At 42.4% G+C, this 24737-nt stretch overlaps 2 protein-coding genes across 2 annotated transcripts in view; one reads left to right on the top strand and one right to left on the bottom strand.

Annotated features, from left to right (window-relative positions):
- Positions 1-13221, bottom strand: part of LOC143983355 (betaine-homocysteine S-methyltransferase-like) — a 24497-nt gene extending 11276 nt beyond the window's left edge. The window contains 4 exon segments of the mRNA XM_077482927.1: positions 1732-1762; positions 1764-1899; positions 8511-8578; positions 12882-13221. Coding sequence (XP_077339053.1) covers positions 1732-1762; positions 1764-1899; positions 8511-8578; positions 12882-12953 — 307 coding nt within the window. The 5' untranslated portion in view covers positions 12954-13221.
- Positions 13222-13331: 110 nt separating this feature from the next.
- ERCC5 (ERCC excision repair 5, endonuclease) overlaps positions 13332-24737 on the top strand; it is a 62682-nt gene continuing 51276 nt past the window's right edge. The window contains exons 1-7 of the mRNA XM_077482925.1: positions 13332-13483; positions 15411-15528; positions 18126-18301; positions 21757-21878; positions 21968-22060; positions 22775-22835; positions 24193-24336. Of these exons, the coding sequence (XP_077339051.1) occupies positions 15441-15528; positions 18126-18301; positions 21757-21878; positions 21968-22060; positions 22775-22835; positions 24193-24336 (684 nt within the window). The 5' untranslated portion in view covers positions 13332-13483; positions 15411-15440. The remainder of the gene's footprint in view (positions 13484-15410; positions 15529-18125; positions 18302-21756; positions 21879-21967; positions 22061-22774; positions 22836-24192; positions 24337-24737) is intronic.

The raw sequence follows: 24737 nt of genomic DNA on the forward strand, positions 1-24737 counted from the left end.
CAACTCAAGCAAAACAAAAATCATGGTGTTCCAAAAGAAAAATACAAAACAAAGAGCCCTCCCTTTAACTAAACAACTGCACTGTTGATGAAACTAACAGCTACACATACCTCGGCCTAGAAATTAACAAATCAGGAAGTTTCAAGCCAGCCATAGAGGCACTAAAAGACAAGGCACGCAGAGCCTACTATGCCATCAGCTGTACCACCTAAAACCACCAGTGAGAGTCTGGCTCAGAATATTTGATAGCGTCAGCACCCCAATTCTTCTTTATGGCAGTGAAGTTTGGGGTCCTGTCACCTACCCAGACCAATCCAACTCATCACCTTGTCTATTCCAAACTCTCAACAATGCTGCCTGACAAAATCTCAAATAAAAAACATAATGAATGACTACAAAGAAAAATATGTTGGAGAATGGAGAAACGAAATAACAAACTCCAAAAAACTAACTGTTTACCAATCATTACAGAGAGAATACAAACTGGCCGCGTACCTGGAGGTGCTACAAGACCCCAAAGACAGACAGACCCTGAGCCTGTACAGACTGAGTGCCCACAGCCTGGAAATCCAATTAGGACGGCACAGAGAGACCTACAAGCCCAGGGAGAGTAGACTGTGCCAGCAATGTGACCAGGGGGTCCTGGAGGATGAGGACCACTTCCTGCTACATTGCCCAAAGTACTCATCGGTGAGGGACACTCACTTCCAGAGACTCTCAACTCTCATCCCGGACTTCACTTCTATAGAAGAGAAGAGGAAACTCCAATTTCTACTGGGAGAAGAGGAGCAAATGGTGATGATAGCTGCCCAATATGTGACAGCATGTCACTGACTGAGAGGGACCTGAAAGACTGAGGACTTAAAAAGCCTTTACAGAGACTTATGCCCATTCCCCTTTATATTACCCATTACCCTTCCCCTTTTCCGTATACAAACTCAACTGCTTTGGCAATGCTAACATGTATTTTGTCCTGCCAATAAAGCTTATTTGAATTTGAATTGAGAGAGATGGGAGAGAGATTAAGAGAGATGGGGGGGGGGGGGGGGAGAGAGATCAAGGGAGAGAGAGAGAGATCAAGAGAGATGGGCAGAGAGAGAGAGATGGGGGGGGGGGGGGGGGGGGAGAGAGAGAAATCCAGGGGAGAGAGTGGGAGAGAGAGAGATCAGGTATTTGGGGGGCAGCTGCCCATGGAAGGTTATTTATCTTAATGCAGAGCTTTTACAACCACTTTATTATACACACAAATCAATAAGAATAGGTGCATTAAAAGCCTAATTAAAGGAAACCAGGCTTATACCCCACATGCTCCAATACTATATGTTACATTGCACATACAGTATATGTTGGAATCTCAGAAGTACTTGTAGACATGAATACATTGATACGGAGCAGGCTGTAAAAATGTAGTCTGAAAGCTGCTGTGGCTGGACAGGGCTGGTCAGTGCACCAAGTGATACATTTAGGGCAGTAGCGCCTGGGACAAATGCCTGGAATGCAAGAAATCCGTGCACTTGTCCCTGGGCGCATCCTGCCCTAAACAACTTGGTGCACCATCCAGTCACAGCAGCTTTCAGTCTCTAATAGAGTTTTTTCCAGGCTTCTGGCAGTGGGGCTAGATGTTGCTCCTGTGCCTTCCATCCACACGAATATGCCAGGATCTCACGCTCATGGGTTAAATGCCCAGCATGCATGAGGCCTAACTCTGGTAAGGTGTTTGCTAAATATTACCTGAGGATCGTGTGTTAAATTCTTCTGCAGCCTTCTTTAGCAAGGGATACTGCCACATTAAAAAGTTCTGCTGACTCATCTACATTCACACCCAAATGTTGTACAAATCCTTCAATGCTAGCTTGGTAGGTAGCTGTAGTCAAGACTTCTGAACCGCTCATGAGAAAACTAAAACATAAAAAATGCATAAATAAAAGGATCAGATAGCTCAAAAACAACAAAATGTGTAAAACAAAATGACAAACCAAATATACCCTGCCTGTTAAAATACACTGGGGTTGATTTACTAAAAGAGAGTGCCCACTTGGTCGACCACATGCATGTAGCTTCTCATTATTATTACTGAATACTAGGATATTGTTTGCAGGCCTCTTGTAAGAGTCCATAAATTCTGGTAATAGTCCATTTAACTACTGGTGATGGCCCACATGATGAATGTAGAAGCTTTTTGACACTCATTACATAGCGGTGGATGTCACTCTTGATTGGGACTGTTATTTTCATCTATCCACATTTTAAACAGATTAATAATTTATAATATTTTTTTCACATAAGTTTTCCACTCTATTAATGTGGTTTGTATTAGGGCTCATTCACAAAGAGTGTTAGAAAAAATGAGCTGCAACGCCACTATTAACGCCAGCAAAAAGCAGTTGTAAAAATGTGCTTTTAGTAGCTTTTTGTATTGGCGTTAATGCACATTTAGCCGTGCTAGCTTTTAGCAGTGTTTCTCTGCCTCTATTCAAAATCAGTGGTTCCCTATGAGAGCCCATTGATTTCAATGATTGATCATGATGATCCGACTTGCGTTGTGACTTGTGCACTGAGGATCTTGAAGAGGAACCCTCGCCAAAATGAAAAAGAAAAACAGCATGGGGTCCCCACCACGCAACAAAAAAACAACATGGGGGTCCCCCCAAAATCCATACCAGACACTTATCCAAGCATGCAGCCCGGCAGGTCAGGAAGGGGGGGGGGCAAACAAGCGCCTCACTCCTGGACCATACCAGGCCACGAGCCCCAACATGGGGATGGGTGCTTTGGACCCCAATGCACCTTGTCCCCATGTTTATGAGGACAAGGTGCTCTTCCTCTACAACTCTGGCCGTTGGTTGTCAGGGTCTGTGGGCGGGCGCTTATCGGAATATTGAAGTCCCCTTGAAGCCCCCCAGATCCCAGCCCCCCACCCTATGTGTAGGAGTATGGGGTACATTGTTGCCCTACCCATTCACCCAAAAAGAAAGTGTCAAAAATAAAAAAACAGTACAAAGGTTTTTGAAAAAGTAATTTATTAAAGCAGCTCTGGCATCTCTTCTTCTGATTTTTTCTCCCTCTGGTTCCTCTCGACTCACCGTTGACTTCTTCCACCACTGGGTCCCCTCTCTCCGCCGTCTTCTTCCACCACCAGTTCTTCTCTTCCCACCATCTTCTCCCTCCTGCTGTAATGCTGGCTCTGCCGTGTGCCATGACTTATATGGCCATGGAGTGGGGCCACCCGATGGCGTCATCTGGAGGCTCCGCTCCTTGTGACGTCACTGCCTCATTATGCCCTGGGCAGTGATGGGTGCCTGGGATCTGGGGGCCTCCTTGTTAAAGGGGGCTTCAAGATTCCGATAAGCCCCCCGCCCATAGAGCCAGACAACCAATGGTCAGGGTTGTCGGGAAGAGGCCCTTGTCCTCATCAACATGGGGACAAGGTGCTTTGGGGCGGGGGCCAAAGCCCCCACCCCCCCATGTTGAGGGTATGTGGCCTGGTATGGTCCAGAAAGGGGAGGCGCTCGTCCCCCCCCCCTTTTCTGACCTGCCGGCTGCATGCTCGGATAAGGGTCTGGTGTGGATTTTGGGAGGACGCTCAGCCAGTTTTTTTGGCATGGGGGTTCCCCTTAAAATCCATACCAGATCAAGGGGTCTGGTATGGATCTTGGGGGGACCACACGCTGGCTATTTTATTTTATTTTGGAGTGGGGTTCCTCTTCAAGATTCTCAGCGCACAAGTCACACCATAAGTCAGATCATTATGATCTGACTTCTGCTGCAACTTCTATTCAAATCATTGGGCTCTCATAGGGAACCATTGATTTTGACATGTAAAAAAAAAAAAAAAAAAAAAAAAAAAAAAACGATTGACGCGGTTTAACGATGTTAAGCCGTGTTTATCAGCTTTTAGCGGCATCAGACATTTTTACTAGAGGTCGACCGATATATATCGGCCGATATTTGGCGTTTTTTTTAATTAATCGGCATCAGCCGATTGTGCTGATAAAAAGGCAGATATATCTTCAGCACCACTTGCAAATGACTTCTGTGATAGAAGTCAATGCAAGTTGCCTGAGTCTTCAGTGAAGTGACTTGTTTCCTCTCTGGGCAGTGTGACAAGAAAAGAGCAAATAGATACAATGTTTACACTTATGAATGATTTTTTTAAATCTAAATTATACATACAAGTGAACTGATTGGAGGTTTGTTTTGATTAATTAATGGTTTGAATGTAAGGAATGTTCTGTATCACTTATTACTTAAGGCTGCTTTCACACTGGAGTGGGCAGGTGTTGGCGGTAAAACGCTGCTAGTTTTTGCGGCGCTTTACCGCCATTTTAGCGGCGATATTCGGCTGCTAGTAGGGCACTTATAACCCAGCTAGCGGCCAAGGAAGAGGTTAAATATGCCCGTGACGTGCCGCTGCCAAATCGCATTGCATGCGCTTCGGCAGTGGTGCCCATTCATTTCAATGGGCAGGAGTGGTGGAGGAGCAGTGTACACCGCTCCAAAGATGCTGCTTGCAGGACTTTTTTTCACGTCCTGCCAGCACATCGCTTTACTGTGAAAGCATTCGGGCTTTCACACAGACTGCAGGGGAGCCGTTTTGCAGCAGGCACTTTACAGGTGCTATTTTTAGCCCAAAAGCGCCTGAAAAATGCCCCAGTGTGAAAGGTGTCTGTTAGATTTTATGAGATGAAGGGGGGGGGGGGGGGAATTAAAAATCGGCCTAACATATCGGTCCACAAAAATCGGCATTGTAGATCGGCCATTGACCACCACGATTTCTAAATATCGGCATCGGGCAGAGAAAAACCCATATCGGTTGACCTCTAGTTTTACAGCTCAACAGTCTCCTGAACGTGTAGGCTGTCGTTTTTTCTCTACTGCCCCTAAAAACTCTTATGCCGCATATACATGAACGTTTTTTCCGTCAGAATAAACTCTGATGGTCTTTCCGATGGGGTTTCGCTGAAAAGGACTTGCCTAGACGCGATCACACCAAAGTCTGATCGTTTAGAACGCGGTGACGTACAACGGGACTAGAAAAAGGAAGTTCAGTAGCCAATAGCTGCCCTTGCGTTGTCTTTGGTCCATCGGAACAGCATACAGACGAACAGTTTTCCCAATAGAACATGTTTTAAATCTTTCCAACTGAATAAATTCCTATTTCTAGGTCCATCAGAATTTTTGAAAAAAAATAAGTCAGATGAAGCCCACACATGATCGGAATATCCGATGAAATGATTCCGTCTGACTTTTTCTGCTGGAAAGTCCGAATGTGTGTAAACTGCATTATGGACACATAGGCTAACATGGAGGGGCATTTAGAAGCAGTTCAAAAACGACAGCCATACACCAGTCAAAAAATCAGTCATAAGAGCAAACGATATTGCCATCATGTAATGACCGAATTTCCAATGATAAATCGTTCAATGGACATAAATGAATACGTTTCTTGTTTGTTTTTTGCTTCTGGGTCACATTTACGCAGTACCAACAGTTACATTTTTAATGGACGAGGACCACATTAACCTTTTATTTTATTGTCCATTAGGCAGAAGTTTTCCCAACTTTTCCTTAGATTTTTTTTGGGCTCAAAAACATCACAACCAATTTTTCGATTTCTGCCCTATTAACTGGACGAAAAACAAACTAACTGTCTAAATGTTAGATTTTTCATCTAGCATATGGGCACCATAATCCTCTACACTCATGTCAGAGCCATCAAACATCAGTAGCAGCTACTAACCCTAAAGCTCCTAAATTCTCCTCATAGTCCTGGTAGATCGTTCATCCACCGCCCTATCTGTATTAAAGTGGTTGTAAACCCATTACAACCACTTAAATCTACAGGTAAGCCTAGATTAAGGCTTACCTGTAGGTACAAGAAATGTCTCCCAAACCTAAAAGGTTTAGGAGATATTTGCAGAACTAGCTACACCGATGTCTACGGCGCACTGAGCGTGCCGTTTCTAACGGCGATCATGCCGTTAGTGGTGGCACCAGCGTGCATGCGTGGGAGTGACGTCACCGTGGCTCCGGCCAGTCACAGTGCCAAAGTCACAATACCCGGAAGTCACTCTGGGATAGATGGTGGCGGCGGAGGAGGAGGGGGAACGAGGACTGCTTGGGGGGGGGGGGGGGGGGGGGGGCTTCAATCTCAGGTAAGTAATTCATAATGAGCTAGTAAGCTATATATACTAGCTCATTATGCCTTTGTCTTGCAGGGGTTTTTTTTTTTCCTGAGGCTTTACTTCCTCTTTAGAGAGTATCTAAACCCAAAAACTAAAATATAACATATTGCAGAGAAGAAAACATTTCTTTACAAAAAAAAATCAGTTGGCTTCCACAAAGAAAAACAGCATTGAGGAGGTGGCAGTATTGCTTCCTAAATGCCTGGCAGCCCCTGCTCTACCACCCCCTGAAAAGCAATCCGCCATGGATTTTCAGAAGGGTAGTAGGGAGTGTTACAGGTGTGAATGAGCTCCAAATACCACTCTAAAAGAGCCCTGGATAGCAGTTGACAGAGATTCCTATTTTCAAAACAAAAAAAAAAGTTTTGGCTGGACCCTTTAAAATCACATATTATCAACTTTCCCTCACAGATGCCAAGGAATGCAGTCTCTACTCCTTTTTTAGAAAGAAAGGGCAGTAGTAGAAGCAGCCTCCATATTTTCTTATGATTGGTTTCCATTAAGACCAAGTCTTTATTTTAGTTATGCCGATTACTCATTATACCAACCAATGTCTGATACTGATTTTCACCCTGTGGCCCACTGGTACAGCAGCAGCTCTAATCCCAACCATTACATCTTGTATGAGTTACTAAGGTAGTCAGGCCTCTCTTAGAATTTTCCATTCACTGTTGTGGCAATTTCACCAGTAAACCCAGATTGCGCTTTAGGATTTACTGATGCTCAGGGGCTCTGGATTTCAGCAAAATGGCAGCCTCCAGCAAGAAGAAACTGGATCAATGCTGAAGGCAATTTACAGGACGTCATCACGACCTGTATGTGAACGGATGTATGCTGCCGGCCGGCAAACAGAGTTTTTTTATCTGCTTATTTTTATGCTACATATGTAAGTGCAATTTTTATCTTTTATTAAATATTACTTTACGGATACATACTATGGCCAGTCTTTTTCTCATTCTTATTAATTTATGACGGAGGTGTGCTCCGTATGGTCGCTGCTGTCCCTGGTCTATCATTGACGTTTAATCAAGGAAGGGTGATGCCAGCGATTTGAATCTGAAAACGTCTCCCACTGTATGAATACTATCCAGGTGGTCTGTGGAAGTTCCATTACCGGGTTGATGTTTGGATATATACAGGCTTCATTTAAGCTTGCCTCTGGTAAGCGTGCAATCTATGTGGTGGTGGATCACACGTTGGTGGTTTCTGTTCAATCATAGCTTTCATTCACCTTTATTCTTTTGGACTTTATTGGACTTCATTTTCTACCATTAATAGTGGATTGTCTTTTATTTTATTTAATATACACTAATAGGGGTATATATCACATATATATAAGTTAGTGCAGCTTTTTTCCCTTACTACAATTTACAGCACACACTAATGTTGGCGACATAAATATTCATTGTTATGGGATGTTATTATGTTCTGCTTTAAATCGATGGGTTTTAATTCCGCTGTATAAAACTTACTTCTGCTCCGTCTCTGGGCTTCAGCAAAAATGGCAGCCTCCAGCAAGAAGAGACAGACAATGCTGGAGGCAATTTCTATTGCACACCAATGTTGGTAGCATACTTACTGTATTAATGTGGAATGTATATTCCTTGCTAAAGAACATTCTCTTTTTTTTTTTTTTTTTTTGTTATCAAGTTGTTATGGTTTCCACTTTAAGTAAAAATGATCTGCAATATCTAGAAATACATGGAGACTTCAGGAGAGCTACAGTACAGTGTGGAAAAAATGCTCCATAGAAATGTGAACAGTACACATAGAAAACAATTGTTTTCTGTGTGGCCTTGCAAAGATCTGAATTTTTCAAGTGCAGAAAAACACAGGTCTCCACACAAGGGTGAAGTTCGAAGTTGTGAGTGGAATGTATTTCTTAAGCCGCGTACACACGATCGGACTTTAAACAAACTTTTCTGTGGATTTCTGTACAAAGGACGTTGGTTGTGAACTTGTATTGCATACACACGATCTGACTTTTTCAGCCAACTTTCACCAAATCACGTAGTTTTTCTGCTCTTTACCGCCACCCCTTGGTCAACTTCTGTATTGTGGTCTTATCTTTTGCATTGGTTCGGAGCATGCGTGTTTGTACTCTGGACTAAAGTCCGATGGTTTTCTGTACACACGATCGGACTTTGCTCCATCGGACTTTTGTTGCCGAAAAGTTTGTCTGTTTGCAAAGCGAACTTTTATCCGCTGAAACCAGAAAAAGTTTGTCCGATGGAGCGTACACACAGTCGGATGTTGCCTTTAAACAGCTAACTTGCATGTTTGTTTTCAAAAAGTCAGATCATGTGTATGGGCCTTTAGAATTACCTTGTGTGAACATCCTTAATTGCTTGTGGGTTGGTATGAAGAAGTCTTGCACTCCAGAGTGGATCTCCCTAAAATAGAAATATTACAGAGTAGGTTTATCATGAATTGCTAGTTGTTGCTCCTCTTTATCTTGCTAAGTAATTGGAAACATTTGCTTTCTTTCTACCAAGTGTATAGAGCAGCTGTTAACATGGTAAAACCCTTAAAATAACGATCAGGTCTCAGGGAACCCTGGTAATAACTGTTATATCTACAGCTCAGGATACAATAGCGTGGACAGTAAGACGATATAAAAATAAAATAAGAGCAGATGAATGAGAAGTACTTATCGTATTTTACATCCAGTGCTGCCCTATAAGACATCATTATTTTCAATAATAAAATTAAACAAATGCCAATAATGGCCAGAAAAGAAATACAGACAGTAATGCTTCCTCATATTGTTGGTTAGTGGAGAATGGCTCCCTTAAAATGTAGTCAGTGGGAGAAGAACCATCTTACATTGGTGGTCAGTGGGAGAAGGAATTCCTTACATTGGTAGTTAAAGTGTTACTAAACCCAGGACCCTGCATTCACTATATCTGGTCTCCCACTGTACATAGAACATGGAAATTATTTTAGTAAATATAAACTGCTAAATACCTTTTCTTATCAGCAGTATATAGCAGTCTCGTGACTTCTATCAATGTCTGGTTAATGCTTGTAGGAGATTTCATTCTTCCCCTGATTGTACTATGAATCTAGAGGAACCCTGACCCTCTGCCTGGACAGTGCCGATTGGCCCTGTGCACTGATCACATGTACTCTCTCAAAAAAAAAAAGTTTATGAATATATATATATATATATATATATATATATATATATATATATATATATATATACACACACACACACACACACACACACACACATACATATACACACACACACACCAAAAATGAGCATGTGCAGTGTCCTATAAGGAGGTGGTTTGGGGACTGTAGAAGGGGAGGATGAGATAAGACAGGATCAAACAACCATTTTACACAATGCAGAGCATTAACCCCTTAGATTCCAGTCAGTAGAACAAGCATGCTTTACTGCATATACACACTGATTTTACTGATTTTACTGTTGTGAGTTTAGTAACACTTTAATAGAAGAAGGACCTCCTTAAATTGGCTGTGAGGCTGTTCAGAATGAAGAATACTCCTTACATTAGTAGTCAGTGGGAAGAATACCCCTTACATTGGTGGTCAATGGGATGCATGCGCCTTACATTGGTGGCGATTAAGAATGCTCCTTGCATTGGTGGTCAGTGGGAGAAGGGGCCCCCTTTACAATGGTGATCAGAGTGAAGCATGCTCTTTACATTATAAGTTAGATAGTCAGTGTGAAGAATGCTCCTTATATGGGGAAAAATACTCATTACATTGGTGGTCAGCCCCCCCCCCCACCCTTCTAACATTGGTGGTAAAGAAATGCTACTTATATCTTAGGTCAGTGGGAGAAAAAAACTCTCATCACTGGTGGTCAGTAGGAGGAGGACATCCTTACTATGGTGGCCAGTGGGAGAAAGGCCTTCTTACATTGGTGCTCAGCAGGAGCAGGGCCTCCTTACATTGGTGCTCAGCAGGAGCAGGGCCTCCTTACATTGGTGCTCAGCAGGAGCAGGGCCTCCTTACATTGGTGCTCAGTGGGAGAAGGACTTGTGGTCAGGGTGAAGAATGCACCTTTTACTGTTGGCCAGTGGAAAGTAAGGCCCCGTACAGATAAAAAAAAGTTAGTAGTTTCTTATCTGAAAGAAATATATTGTTTATTACTCAAGGAAACCCTTGCAACCTCTGGAGGAACCCTGATTGAGAAAGGCTGGTATAGAAAGTGAGTGATAAGGTGAGTTAAACAGGCTTATAATGTTACCACACAGTGAAGACAATATTATAGTAGATTAACTCCCAAATATTTATTTACACTGTACTTGCATCTATTTGTGTTTTGATGTGATCCACCAGCTCTTGCATGCTTTGCTATGTAGCGCAACATCTAGACCACATATGTTAAACACAAGGCCCGTGGGCCGAAATCAGCCCGACAGGCCTTGTCACGTGGCCCTCACATCCAGTTTTGCAGCTGGAACTTGGTGGAACTCTATTCTGCCACTTCTGGCTCTCACCAGAAGTGGCATGTGTGCGCTATGTATAGAGTGCAGGGCTCAGGGGTGTGCTGTGTACAGAGTGCAGGGCTCAGGGGTGTGCTGTGTACAGAGTGCAAGGTGTGAAACCCCAACCCCCCCCCCCCCCCATCCCAAAGCCTCCTCGCATCTCTCTCCCTCCTACCTGACCTGGGTCTAGAACTTTCCTAAGAGGGTTGTGCGCTTTACAGGGAGATCATTTTCTATCTCTCTCTCTGGGGATCTGCAGAGATCTGTTATATCCAGGATTCGCTGAACAAAGCTGTCCCTTGTAAACACAGAAGGCTTCTGTGTTTACAAGTGACATCACGGAGCAGGAGCAAGAGGTGAGAGCCAGAAGTGGCAGAATAGAGTTCCACCAAGATCCAGCTACAAAACTGGGGGCGAAGGCCACGTGACAAGGCCTGGCAGACTGGATTCGGCCAGCGGGCCTCGTGTTTGACATTTGTGGTCTAGATGTTATGCTACATAGCAAAGCATGCAAGAGCTAGTTGATCAAATCAAAACACAATGCATGCTGAGTGCAGGGTTCAGGTATGCAGCACGCACATGAACCCTGCACGCTGTACGTAGCGCACACATGAACCCTGCACTCAACTGGCCCTTTGAGGGCAACCATATTGCTGATGCGGCCCACAATTAAATTGAGTTTGATACCCCTGATCTAAACTTTCACAGTATTGCCCCGTACACATGATAGGATTTTCAAACTGAAAACATTTGATGGGAGCTTGTTGTCGGAAATTCTGACTGTGTGTAGGCTCTATTTTCCATCGGAATTTCCGTCACACAAAATTTGAGAGCTGGATCTCAAATTTTCCGACAACAAAATCCGTTTGCGTTAATTCCGATCATGCTTGGAATCAAGCAGAACAGCAGCACTGGCTATTGAACTTCATTTTTCTCGGCTCATCGTACATCACCACGTTCTTGACGTTTGGAATTTCCGACCAACTTTGTGTGACCTTGTGTATGTAAGACAAGTTTGAGCCAATATCCGTCGGAAAAAAAAATAAAAATCAGATGGATTTTGTTGTCGGAATGTGCGGTCGTGTCATGTGTGTGCGGCATAAGCCCTTGTACACACGGTTGGACATTCCGACAACCAAATCCGTCGGATTTTGTCCGAAACTGTTGCATACACAGTCGGACAAAGTTGTCAGAAAATCCGATCGTACTTAACGTGATGACGTTATTTCGTTAGGGTGGGACTACGTTCAAGCTAGCAGCCAATAGCTTTGGTCTAGGAATTTGATCTAAGCATGCGTGGCACTTTATCCGATCAGAATTTTCTACACATGAAAGTCCGATCGGATCATGTTGTTGGACAATTTTATAGCCCAGCTGGAAAACTTGGTCCATCGGATAGTCCGGCGGAAACAGTCCGATGGTGCCCAGACACTGTCACATTATCCGATAACACGGTCCTATCGGACATTGTCCATTGGAATGTCCAACCGTGTGTACAAGGGCTTAGAGATAACTTGTGGTATCATGCCTATCAGTCTATGTAAGATACTGCAATTTCACCAAAGTGCCAACCCACTCCTCGATAATGGATGGACTTGTGAACAGAAAAAAACTACCTGTGACAGTGATCAGAGCACACTACTGTACAAGCATAGATCAAAAAGAATCACAATGATCCCATTACATGTGTTAACATCTGTTTTTATTTTTCACAGTTTTACACATTTTGTGCTAGGTGACATATCTTTAACGGCTTATTAACGCACATGTACAATGCTACATGAGCCCTGTTAAAAAAAAAAAAGCTGTGTCATCTGAGGGTTATTTAAAGCAAAGTTCATGCTACAAAGTACAGTATTCACATCAAATCGGCTTTTAGCAGCTTGATAACAGTAAACATGGCGGCGCTGCCTGTCAAACTGAGCTGGACCATGTCACCATGTAGGTGGGTGGTTAGCTTTTGGATTTCCAATTACAGCAATTTCAGCCTAGGAACGTCAAATCACATATCTCACTGGAGTGCAGCTTGCCAAAGAAAAAAAAAAAAAAAAAACTGCTGTAGCCCTGGCACTACCTAATTTGTTGGTAGATCTGATAGAGATTGTATGATCAGATTGTAGCATGTATGGGCATCTTAACATGAAATAGATGTCTGTAGTAGCTGCATGCCCAGTGCAGTAAGGTGTAGTGATTAGAAGTGCTGTGTATGGGGAGCACACAGATCAGATACCTGTATGATGAATCCAGCAGCCTCCAGCTCAGTAGATAATCCTCCACTCAATATTCTCACTGTGTCTGCCATGACATCAGCCTCCTACATGCTCATCAGAGAATCATGTCTGATCTAGTTTTTCCCATGCAGAAGTAGGCAGTCCTATAAATGAATCATTAACAGATCACAAGAGCCCGACAGGATCCGGGCATGTCACCTGCAATAAGCTACAAGAGAAGCTGAGGACAAGTATAACAACTACAGACTGCAGCACTTCTCTACACTCATAATTAAGGAGACCCCTCTCCCTCTACAGCTCTCTGTCCCTCCATCGACCCCTTAGTACCGCTCACATGTGGCCAGCACTTTAAACAGAACTGGTTGTGGGAATTGTAGTCTCTCAAACCACAACAATGCATAGCGTTCATTCAAGACAGAACTACAATTCCCAGAAGCCCTCACTCCTGAAAGTGAGCTGTAAGCCAACGAGAGACCGCTGTACAGGAAGTGATGGGCGTGGCAAGTTTTGTGTTTGTGTGTAGGGGGTGGAGCCGGGGAATGATGGCTGGTGCTCATCCGTATTGAGGAGCTCGTCCGTATTGATGTGTCCGGAGTCTGGGGTAAGAGCACAGTGGGGAATAGAGTGAAATTATCATATATGACTGCTGGGAACACTGAATGTTCATTGTTATGTCCAAAAAAGTAATCTAAGTAACAATATCCCTGGATCACTGTACTGAATGACATACATTGGATCACACAGATGGGATCACACAGGAATAACACATGGGATCACACATTGGATCATACAGATGGGATCACACAGGAATAACACAAGGGATCACACATTGGATCATACAGATGGGATCACACATATGAATAACACATGGGATCATACCGGGAAGGGTTCTGCCCCCCCCCCTTTGTTTATTTAGAGCTGAACCCCACAATAACTATTTGTCTAGAATAAAAAGATGTTTGTGTATTCTTGGTTGATTTGGTGTGTTGGTGTGATTTTTGTCATTCCCTCAGATTTGTGCATTAATCCATTGCGAAGCTTTACCTCTGTGCAGGCGCTTCCCAGAGTTCTGCTTGGGCTTGTTTTACACATGCAGAAGCCCTCTGAAGAGCAACCTGTGACAGGTGGCTTTTCAGAGGATATTTGACGGATAGGGAGGAGGCGTTTTGTTACCCCTTAAAGTGACATAAAACATTTTTTAATAACAAATAGGTATAAGCTCCGGCGTGTTCGCATGGTCAACGTGCAGAGCCCACCAGTAAGTCGGCGCTGCGCTAATCACAGGCAGTGAGACATTGCCCGATCTCTGCAGCTGTGCATCGGGGCAATGTCTCGCTGCCTGTGATTACCACAGCACTGTGCCGACTTACTGACGGGCTCTGCGCGTTTGCCACGTGAACACGCCTGAGCTTATCCTTAATAACAAACATATCATACTTTCCTCCACTGTGCAGTTTGGTTTGTACAGAGTGGCCCCAAACATCCTCCTCTGGGGTTCCCCGGTGTCTCTCTTGTCTCCTCACCATATCTGATAACCCTCTAGGAGATTGGGGGTTACTTTGCTGGCGTGCTCCCGAGTCCAGCATTTGTCGTCCCTAGAGGTCGAATGCAGGACTCCGCCCCCACCATGCCGCAACTGTGTACATTGCATGCAGTTTTGCGGTGCAGCCCCTTTCACTTGAATGCGTCCTCCTTGGTGGGTGATACTGCATGCTGAACACAACAGAAGGGGATCATTTTTGCTACACCCCGAAAATGGAAAATTGTATACTCACCTTTCCGTAATTTTCCTTTCCTGACGCATCTTCATGGCAGCACACACTGGGTTGTAACTCCGCCCCCACAACCTGACAGGATCGGTTTAACTATAAATTTGAAGGGGAGACCCCCTGCTGCATTCTCTGTAAATATCATCACAAAATAAATGGGATGGGCAACTGTGTGCTGCCATGAAGATGCGCCAGGAAAGAAAAACGACGGAAAGGTGAGTATACAATTTTCCATTTTCCTGACGCCTTCATGGCAGCACACACTGGGAAATAACTCGCCAGCCGGCTGGGTGCAAGTAAAATACGTTTTATTATTATAAGTAAACCTATTCACCAAAATCTCAAATAAACATTAACATGTTCATTTTTAGATCCTTTTAAAATCTGCAGCGTTCATTAAATAATACCATAAAGGTCCTTGTGTAGACACTTCCAGCTATAGGGTGACAAATCTTTCTCTGTCTCCCAATTGTATTCTTGCGTTGCCTTTGTCACTTGGGTTTCTTTTGGAATCCACGAGTGGCCATTTCACCCCTCATTATGCAGGCATGGTTCACTGTAAACCCGCCATCATGCAGCCATCGTTGGAGTGCATACATGTATACAGAAGAAGTCTGCAAAGAGGTTGCAGGAGATCAGCAGCACTTAACTGCAACAAATAATGAAAACAAGTATTTTATTTAAAAATCTAGAAACCCCCCCCCCAAGCAAACCTTTTTTCTTTATATTATATATATATTTTTTTTTCATTTTTCACAGGCCAAAATTGATGTACCGTAATCAGCAAGTATGGGAGTTCAAGGCCTCTGGAAGCTGCTTGAATGTTCTGGAAGACCGATAAATCCAGAGACATTAGAAGGGAAAATCCTTGCTGTCGGTATCCTTGACAAAAAGAGCTTGTTTAAGAGCTTGTTTATTCTGTGTCTTGTGTGTCTCTACACATCAGGTATTAATAGAGACAATGAAAGTGTGTCTAAAAAGAAAAGGGTACTTTTGTTATTTTCATGTGTAAATTAGATGGTTACATTTAGCTTATATAGCTCTGTGTGTGTGTGTGTGTGTGTATGTGTGTGTATATATATATATATATATATATATATATATATATATATATATATATATATATATATATGTATGTATAATTAGTGTATGTGTATTTTACATGTATTCATAGGTTAATCTAGTTTTCTTTTGTAGTCGATAGAGAAGCTCCAACTTCTTTAGGCCTCATGCACTCTGGGGCTTTATGATGTAATTCAGCCATATTTCCCCACCCGGGAGCCACATTATTATTATTATTATTATTATTATTATTATACAGGATTTATATAGCGCCAACATTTTACGCAGCACTTTACAATATAAAAAGGAGACAATACAGTTACAATACAGTAAAATACAAGAGGATTAAGAGGGCCCATCTGCTGCATACAACTGCCCATAGTGAAATAATTACAGGATGCCACTCTAAGTGGATATACGTCACTACCTACCTTACTAAAAGATGTTTGCCCATGGACACAGACAGCCTGCATCCAGGGGCGTACCTTTTGTGCCCGTGTTTACACAAGCATCAAAAAATGTCTGTGTGCCATCACATTCTGTAGCGTTCTATGGGCACAGCAACTGTATCTCTGGGGCAGGGAAATACAGCTATACATTCTACGGCCCCAAACACCTTTGTGCATGGGAACCTTCCTGATTTTCTTAGATGCTTCAGTAAATTTCCAGGAAAATAGTTAAAGCAGAACTTCACCCAAAAAGGGGAAGCGTCACTCTCCCTCCTCTTACCCCCGCCACATTTGGAATACATTTCTTTTTTTGGGGGGGGGGGGGGGGGGGGATTCTCCTCCTCCTCTTCCCCCATAGCCTGGTACACACTCTTCTGGGACATGTCACAGGATCCTTCACAAAGCACAGCGTGGCTCGTGCATGCCCAGTGGGAAGCCATCTGTGAAGCCACAAGGAGTCACAGCTTGCTGCCCACAGTTAAAATGGCAGGGACCTGAAGACCGCCGAAGAAGCGGCCTGGCTGGGGACAGCGTGGGATCCTTGGATAGGTGAGGGTCTGTTTATTAAAAGTCAGCAGCTACAGTGTTTTTAGTAGCTGATTTTATTTTTATTTTTTTGACTAAAGCTCATTCCCCCCCTTTCTGTTTTTTTTTTTTATATTTAATATCCCCAGTCTGTGATTGAGCAGTATGGGAGTAGAAGGCTGCTGATGCTATCCCCGTGTTTTCTCTTACTGTAAGCATGTTCACAGGGCTGGACTGACAGCTTGTCAATATGCTAAAAGCAGGAGTAAGCAATTCTCCTTTTCTCCAGTAATTAGATTGTAACAACCTTGTAGCATGTCACAAGGGAGGCTGCATCAGGATCTGATGTGTTTTAAAGCCAAGACTGCACAGTTATCAGGATTTATATTGTTGAGCATCTTAATCCAAGAGGTAGATGCTGAACAATGATGGTGCTGTCATTCTGTAGAGAAAAGCAGATGAAGGAATCCTTGGGGGGTACTGTGTTCTCTGTGAGATTTAATAAATGCATATTACGTAACATATTTGCACTTGCCATGAAAACGTATATATGATGTTCACTTCTTGTAAAGGCCTCCAGTTTAAAACCATAATTCAAAAATCACTTTCACTGCTATAATCCGTTAGTCTGTGATGCTGTCACTTGAAGACACTCATTAGGCCTTCTTCACACAGGTTTGGCTGCAGACACCGGATTCCAGCCACAAGGATCAGCAGATTCTTGTGCCTGGAATGACAGGTGGATGTGAATAGCGGCTCAGCCTGTACAAAGTAATGACAGGCCGAGAGCAGCCATCTCTGTTTGAATGTGGCTGAACACCAAGTGGTTACCTGCAGTCAAGGACACCGGTCTGAACTTTGATGCAGTCAGATGTGTTTAGGCTTGGACATCAGTCCCTAAAAGCAGGTACTACTTGGTGTGCAGCTACATGCAAATAATGATGGCTACTGTCAGCCTGTCATTACTTTGTACAGGATGAGCAGCTACAGCTATTCGCATACACCTGTCATTCCAGCTGCAAGAATCCGCTGATACTTGCTGTTGGAATCTGGTGTGTGAAGGACGACATAGTGCTGCTGCTGTATCATTCCTGTGAGCCCAGAGTATTATGGACCCGCTAAAGAGTGCACAATCACATTGCTCTGTACAGGCATATTGACCGCCGGAGAGATGAAAAGTGCTGTCCCACCACAAAGAGAAGATGAAACGAGAGCTCCTAAACCCAACACTGTTAATGCCTTGTACACATGGTCGGACATTCCGACCAGAAAATCCGTCTGATTTTTTTCTGTCGAATTTTGTCTGAAAATTGTGTTGCAGAAAATCCAGAACGTGATGACGTTCATTCGTTACGACGTGACTACGCCTATATATGAATTCTGGTATATATTTATCTTTCAGTAACTGTGCAGTTAATGATCTTAACCATAGCGTAAGATATAAGTATTTGGCTGAATCAAGCAGTGAAAGGCGCAAGAGACCGCCAAGGAAATGCCATCCAAAATGCTCATCTTTTGACATTATTCCATCGACTTTGCAAGTTGTTATTTTTTAGAATACGCCCTATTTTTGTATTTGATGGTGAAGCCCCTCTCCTGAAGAAACAGACTCTGGTAAGTAATATTATTTTTCTACCTCCCCAAACAAATTTAGCCATTACTCTTCTACCATTAAGGTGTCTTCTTTCCATACTTTAAATTGTATTCGAAAAATCACAAAAAAAAAAAAGTGTGAAATTGTGTGTAAAGTAAACACTTTTATGCACATACAGAGTTTATAAGCGCATGTGCATAAGTTCATAGCCACTAGAATGAATTTGCATGCTTGTGCATTTGGGTGAGTGTAAAAAACAAAAGAAAAACAAAAGGGGCGAAATACTCTTCACAAAATGCGGGACTTGGGCATTTCTATTTCATCTCTGATCACTGCTCTAATAATTGGAGCTAAATGTTCCCATGTACATGGACACTTTTGGGGAGCACTACCAACAGTTTGCTAGCACTATGATCCTGTGGCCTACCGCCTGCTTCGGTAAATTTAACGACATGAGCAGCAGATTTCAGGTAGGTCTTATTGATGACACTTTTACAAAGTAATGCACCAAATAAAAAAATACCTCCAGTTCATAAATGACAAAACTGGAGGTAATTAAGATCAACTCTAACTTAGCATACAGGAACAGGCAGAGTAGCATACATGCTGGCCCCTTTTGCAGGTATAGCTATGTAAAATGCTAAACATACATGCCTATACCAGTGATGGCGAACTTTGGCACCAAGATGTTTTGGAACTACATTTCCCATGATGCTCATGCACTCTGCAGTGTAGGTGAGCATCATGGGCAATGTAGTTCAAAAACATCTGGGATGCCAAAGTTTGCAATCACTGCCCTATACTGTTTAAAATCCAGTAATGCCCTGTCTCCCTGCTCTGAACATGCTGAGTTGCTCTCGATTCTTGGCACTGTACCTAAAATCAGCCACAAGAGGCCAATCCCCTGACAGCTTTTACTGTTGCTAAAGAGGGAAGAAAGCCACAGGAATCACACAGATTGTGCTTAAAGAACACACATTAGAGAGGGAGAAAAGCAAGGGGAGGTGACCGGACAAACTCTGCTGCCAATGAGACACAAAAGAGTTAAACTTACAAGGATAGTGTCTTATCTGCTGATATTCTCCTCTCTGCCTCATGGGCAGCCTGTGAACTGCAGCAGTTTAAAGCTTCTGTCAGCCTTCCTCTATATCTGAGCCAAGACATACAATCAAGGTTGGAAATGTACACGTTTTAATTACAGAAAGTGACATAGTTTTTGAGATCAAGGAGAGGGGGAGAGTTTTCAATAAGGAAAATGTTTGCTCTGGGCTTCAACAAAATTGCGACCTCAATAAAGAATTACCTGGAGCAATACTGGAGGCAGTTTACAGCACACATGTTTTGGTAGCATAATTATTAATGTGGAATGTATGTTCTTCTGTTAAAGAACATTAATTATTAAACTCTTACGAGTAAAGTTTCACTATAAGGACACTGACGGCTTCACAGTCAACAGCCTCCTGGTAGGTTTATTTTAACAGTGAGAGACAAAATTACAAAAAAATCCAGAAAACCGCATTTCAAAAAAGTTATAAATTAATTTGCATTTCAAGTGAAATAAGTACTTAACCCCTTCGCAAAACATGTACTTGGTGGCAATCACAGAGGGCAGATGTTTCTTTTAGTTGAACACCAGGTTTGCACACATCTCAGGAGGGATTTTGTCCCACTCCTCTTTGCAGATCCTCTCCAAGTCATCAAGATTTTAAGGCTAACCTTTGGTAACTCGAAAATTCAGCTCCTTCCACATATTTTCTTTGGGATTAAGGCCTGGAAACTGGCTAGGGCCACCCTAGGACCTTAAAGAGGAAGTAAACCCTGATGAGTTTACTTCTTCTTTGTCTCCCTGCAAAGGTAAAGCACAATGGGCTACTATGCATCGCATAGTAGCCCATTATGTGTCACTTACCTGTCACAGGAGCCAGCGATGTCAACGCTGTCCCCTGTAGTCCGGAGCGTCCATCTTCTTCCGGGTATCGCTGCTCCGGCCACTCATGCTGCTAACGGCGATAGTGCCCCTGCGCGCCGCTGTCTACGGCGCATGTGCTGTAGACAGCGGTGACTGTCTTTTAGTAAATATCTCCTAAATCGTGTAGGTTTAGGAGATATTTCTTGGACCTACAGGTAAGCCTTAACTGTAGGTCAAAGTGGCTTGTAAGGGTTTACAACCACTTTAATGTTCCTCTTGAGCCACTCCTTTGTTGCTTTGGCTGTGTGTTTTGGGTCATTGTTATGCTGGAAGACCCATTCATGACCCATTTTCAAATTGCTCAAAATTTGACGGTACATGGTCCCGTCCATCATCCCTTTGATGCAGTGAAGTTGTCCTGTCCCCTTAGCAGAAAAACACCCCCAAAGCATAATGTTTCCACCTCCATTTTTGGCTGTGGGGATATTGTTCTTGGGGTCATAGGCAGCATTACTCCCCGTCTTCCAAAGAGCTCGATTTTTTTTGGACTGAGGGAGATTGACAGTTATTCTGTGTTTCTTCCATTTGTGAATAATCGCCGCAATTGTTGTCACCCTCTCACCAAGCTGTTTGGCGATGATCTTGTAGTCCATTCCAGCCTTCTCTAGGTGTACAATCTTGTCCTTGACATCCTTGGACAGCTCTTTGGTCTTGGCCATGGTGGAGAGATTGGAATCTTCTGTGGACAGGTGTCTTTTATAGACTGATAATTTTTTTGTCAGTGGGCAAACGTACAAAATCAGCAGGGGCTCAAATACTTTTTCCCCCTCACTGTACAAAACTGACAGCTACAGTGTCACTGGTGTTATGTGGAGGCACAATGGAATTCCAAAGAGTGTTTTAGACACTCTTTGTGAATTCCACTGAATTTAATAGCGCTGTTTTTTTTAAAAGGGCAATTTTTATTTGTTCCCCATGTGTCTGAGTGCTGTTTGCATATAAAAGGTCCACCATGTTTCCAGTATTTATTTGCGTTGCATTCTCGAGGTGCCAGTCCCATCCAGAGGCTATCTTCCCGTTATTACTTACTTTCCTATGTGATGATAATGATAGCAAAGCCTAACTTAAATTTTCACCTATAACTTCGTAATATTGATATAACTTATTTGCTATCTATTCCACTCTGTCATGCCACTAATTGTCACCATAGACATAGAACATAGACCAGGGATATGCAATTAGCGGACCTCCAGCTGTTGCATAACTACAAGTCCCATGAGGCATAGCAAGACTTTGACAGCCACAAGCATGACTCCCAGAGGCAGAGGCATGATGGGACTTGTAGTTTTGCAACAGCTGGAGGTCTGCTAATTGCATATCCCTGCCATAGACATTACTCTACGTTAATACCAAGCCTGTGTGCATTTTTTTCACTAACATAGCTTGGAAAATTGGAAGAACAATACCTTTCTTAAAAGGCTTTAGGCTTCATTTCTGAATAAATTGAATCTGTCCATGTGATAAATTAAAACCTACTTATAATCACATTTAACATTCTAATTTTAGGCAAAGAGGAGGCAGAAGAAGGATTTTGCTGCCAATGAAGCTAAGAAAACAAATGACAAGTTGCTGAAGACCTTCTTGAAAAGACAAGTCATTAAAGCTGCTTTGTCTGGAAACAAGAAAAGGTGTGCACCTTGTACTCATCTCATACTGCCACAGTCAGTCCTCCAATGTGAATGTAAGTGTATAGTAATCTCACTTTGATGTTTTCCAGCAATGAAGAGATTCCAAGTCTTCCGCATATACGAAGAAAAGAAGAAGAGGATATGTATGCCCTAGCCCCCTTAGAAGAGAAAGAGAGAAATAGGTACATTCAATATCTGACTTTATCAACTAATTGGGAAAATATACAAACTGTTCATATGAAAATGCACTTATAATTTCCAAGGATTTCGAAAAATTTTACAAGTGCACTTACAATATACTCTGTAGAACTATGGAACACTGTTTATACCAACCTTTCTCAACCTCTTTACTCCAGTGGAATCCTTAAAAATAATTTTAAGGTATAGGGGGAACCCCTGCCAAAATATTGATTGGGCATCAGCGGGGAAAAATGACCCTTATATTGGTGGTCTATAGGAAGCATGCCCCCTGATAGTGGTGATTGGAATGACATCCTTACAGACAGCTAAAAATGATCTTTGGTGTTATGTTGCTGACCCTTCCAAGTGGCATTGGCTCTGAAACTATGCAAGTACCATTAGATAGGAAGTCAATCAGCTCCAGATCAAAGTGCCCTAGTTGAGTTGGCTGGTTTATACACTTTTATCACATTCCGGGATTGCATGTTATAATGTGCACAGACCCTTCCTTCCTACATATCCCTTATTTTCCATGCACAGGAGCAGCAGTCAGCTCAAATGTCTGTTGGTTCAGCAAATACTGAACTTTTATAGAGCATGTAAATTGTGCATTTTGTGTTCCTTACTCCACATTTATAAACATCACAAAACCTTTTCTGTACATTTTTTAAAGCAGCATATTGAATATATTTTGTGTACTTTTTTTCATCTTTTAGTTCTGAAGAGGAAGAAGAGAGAGAATGGGAGGAGAGAATGAACCAGAAGCAGATCCTTCAGGTTTTGGTCTTTTGTTTTATGTTTTTGTTGTCGCAGGGACTTCCCCCTTCTTCCTTTTTTTTTTTTTTTTTTTTTTTTGTGTTTTTTGCTTTAATGGACTTTATAAAGCTTTCTGAAGTCAGACTGAAAATGATGAGACAAGATAAATCATATGATGCTCATCACTAATGCTTGAATTACTGTAAAGTTGACATTAAAGTGGTAGTAAACTCTATCTCTTTACTTAGCGGCATGTAGGTTACTTCAAATCTTTTTGAGATGCATAGTTTTTAAGATTTTGCCATGTTCTCTGTTGGATTACGTCATTCACGCATGCGCAGTTCAATTGAAATTGACAGCAGAATGACGGTCAGGCAGTGTGCTGTGAAAGTGTATATCGATGTGCTGTGGTGACATAATGCTCACTCCCCGGCATTGTAGCTGTCCTGTGAGAGCTCCGAGTATCATCTCTTCCTGGAACCCCATGTGACTAGCTACATCACAGGGGTTGTTTACAATGTAGTGTAGCAAGCACAGAGGAAGTTAATATAATAGCTGCTTATCTGCACTGTAAAGCGACCAGTTTCTCAAAGGCAAAGCACACAAAACAAACAATGCAAATAATAAAGAGACTTGGTTACATCTTGCGGCACATGCACAAGATTACTGTGGCTATGTAGGAGAAGGGCGGAAGTAAAGCAGGAATCAGCTTCTGAGGGTTTACCTGGAGATGGCACCAGCTTCAGAAACATTGGAGGAAATAGAACATTGGATGCAAATAAAGTAAGGACACTCCAATAACGTTGTAACATACAGTACCTGGTTAGATTGTAATATGGATTGCAGTGCAGATCTGTGTTTAACAGCATTATGCAGTACTGCGTTTACTACCGCTTACAGATAAGCCCAGGTGGATATCTTTTCTGTCACATCTGATTTCTCAGATATGTGTTGTAGGCAGAGACTCCTTCCGTCTTATGGTGATGAAAACTTGCGTTGTGTGCAAGGACCAGCCTGCTATCCATGGCACATGAATAAAAGCTATGGTAAAAATGTGGTTCAAATATCAACTGTCTGAGGTTTCCCAATTTCATAGAACATTGAAATTGTAAGTCCTAAATTACATGGGCAGTTACAAACAATGTGCAGTTATACAACCAAAGAAAAAAACTTGAAGTGATTTATGAATTTCCCTTGTAAACTGCTCCTAGTGACTTCTCATTTTAACCCTAGACTAACTGCCTGGGTACAATATTATTGGTTACAAGGCACCTAGCAATTGTCTGTGTAATTGAGGAAATCTTTCTTTTATTGCTGGTTCAACATAAGTCAGGTTTACCAAGTGATGGGTATGTTTTTTTTGCTTCTAATTAATTAGGAAGAATTTTTTGCTGACCCACATTCAGTGGATGTAAACTCTGAGGATTTTACCAGCCTTCCTCCCGAAATGAAGCATGAAATCCTGACTGACATGAAGGAGTTCGCCAAGCGAAGAAGGACATTGTTTGAAACCATGCCAGAGGTATAAGTGGCTCGTGTGATCAATGCACGTTATCATTACATCATTTACCCAGCAATATTTATTGTCCTGTTTGTTTTAAAGGAATAAACCATTAGTTTTATTCTGCTCTTTATTTGTATACAAAAAGAAAATAGTAATGTTTAAACACTTTTTTTTTTTTTAATACAAATTCTATTAATCACAATATAAAAATACTATAGTTAAAAAGAAATACTCGAGTACAAGATACCAATTATTATATTTAATATGCCTTAATTGCCCTTTGTCACTGTATATGGAATAATGTTGGCCACACACTGTGCAACATAGTGAAGGTGTCATTCAAACAAAACAAACAAAAAAAAGGAACCTGGCTGCACACACAAGATTTGAATGCTGATTGTCGGTGTAGTCGGCTTTCT

Source organism: Lithobates pipiens, unplaced genomic scaffold (assembly GCF_037356315.1).
Source record: "Lithobates pipiens isolate NorthernLeopardFrog02 unplaced genomic scaffold, aLitPip1_a1.2 Scaffold_16, whole genome shotgun sequence".
Classification (NCBI taxonomy): domain Eukaryota; kingdom Metazoa; phylum Chordata; class Amphibia; order Anura; family Ranidae; genus Lithobates; species Lithobates pipiens.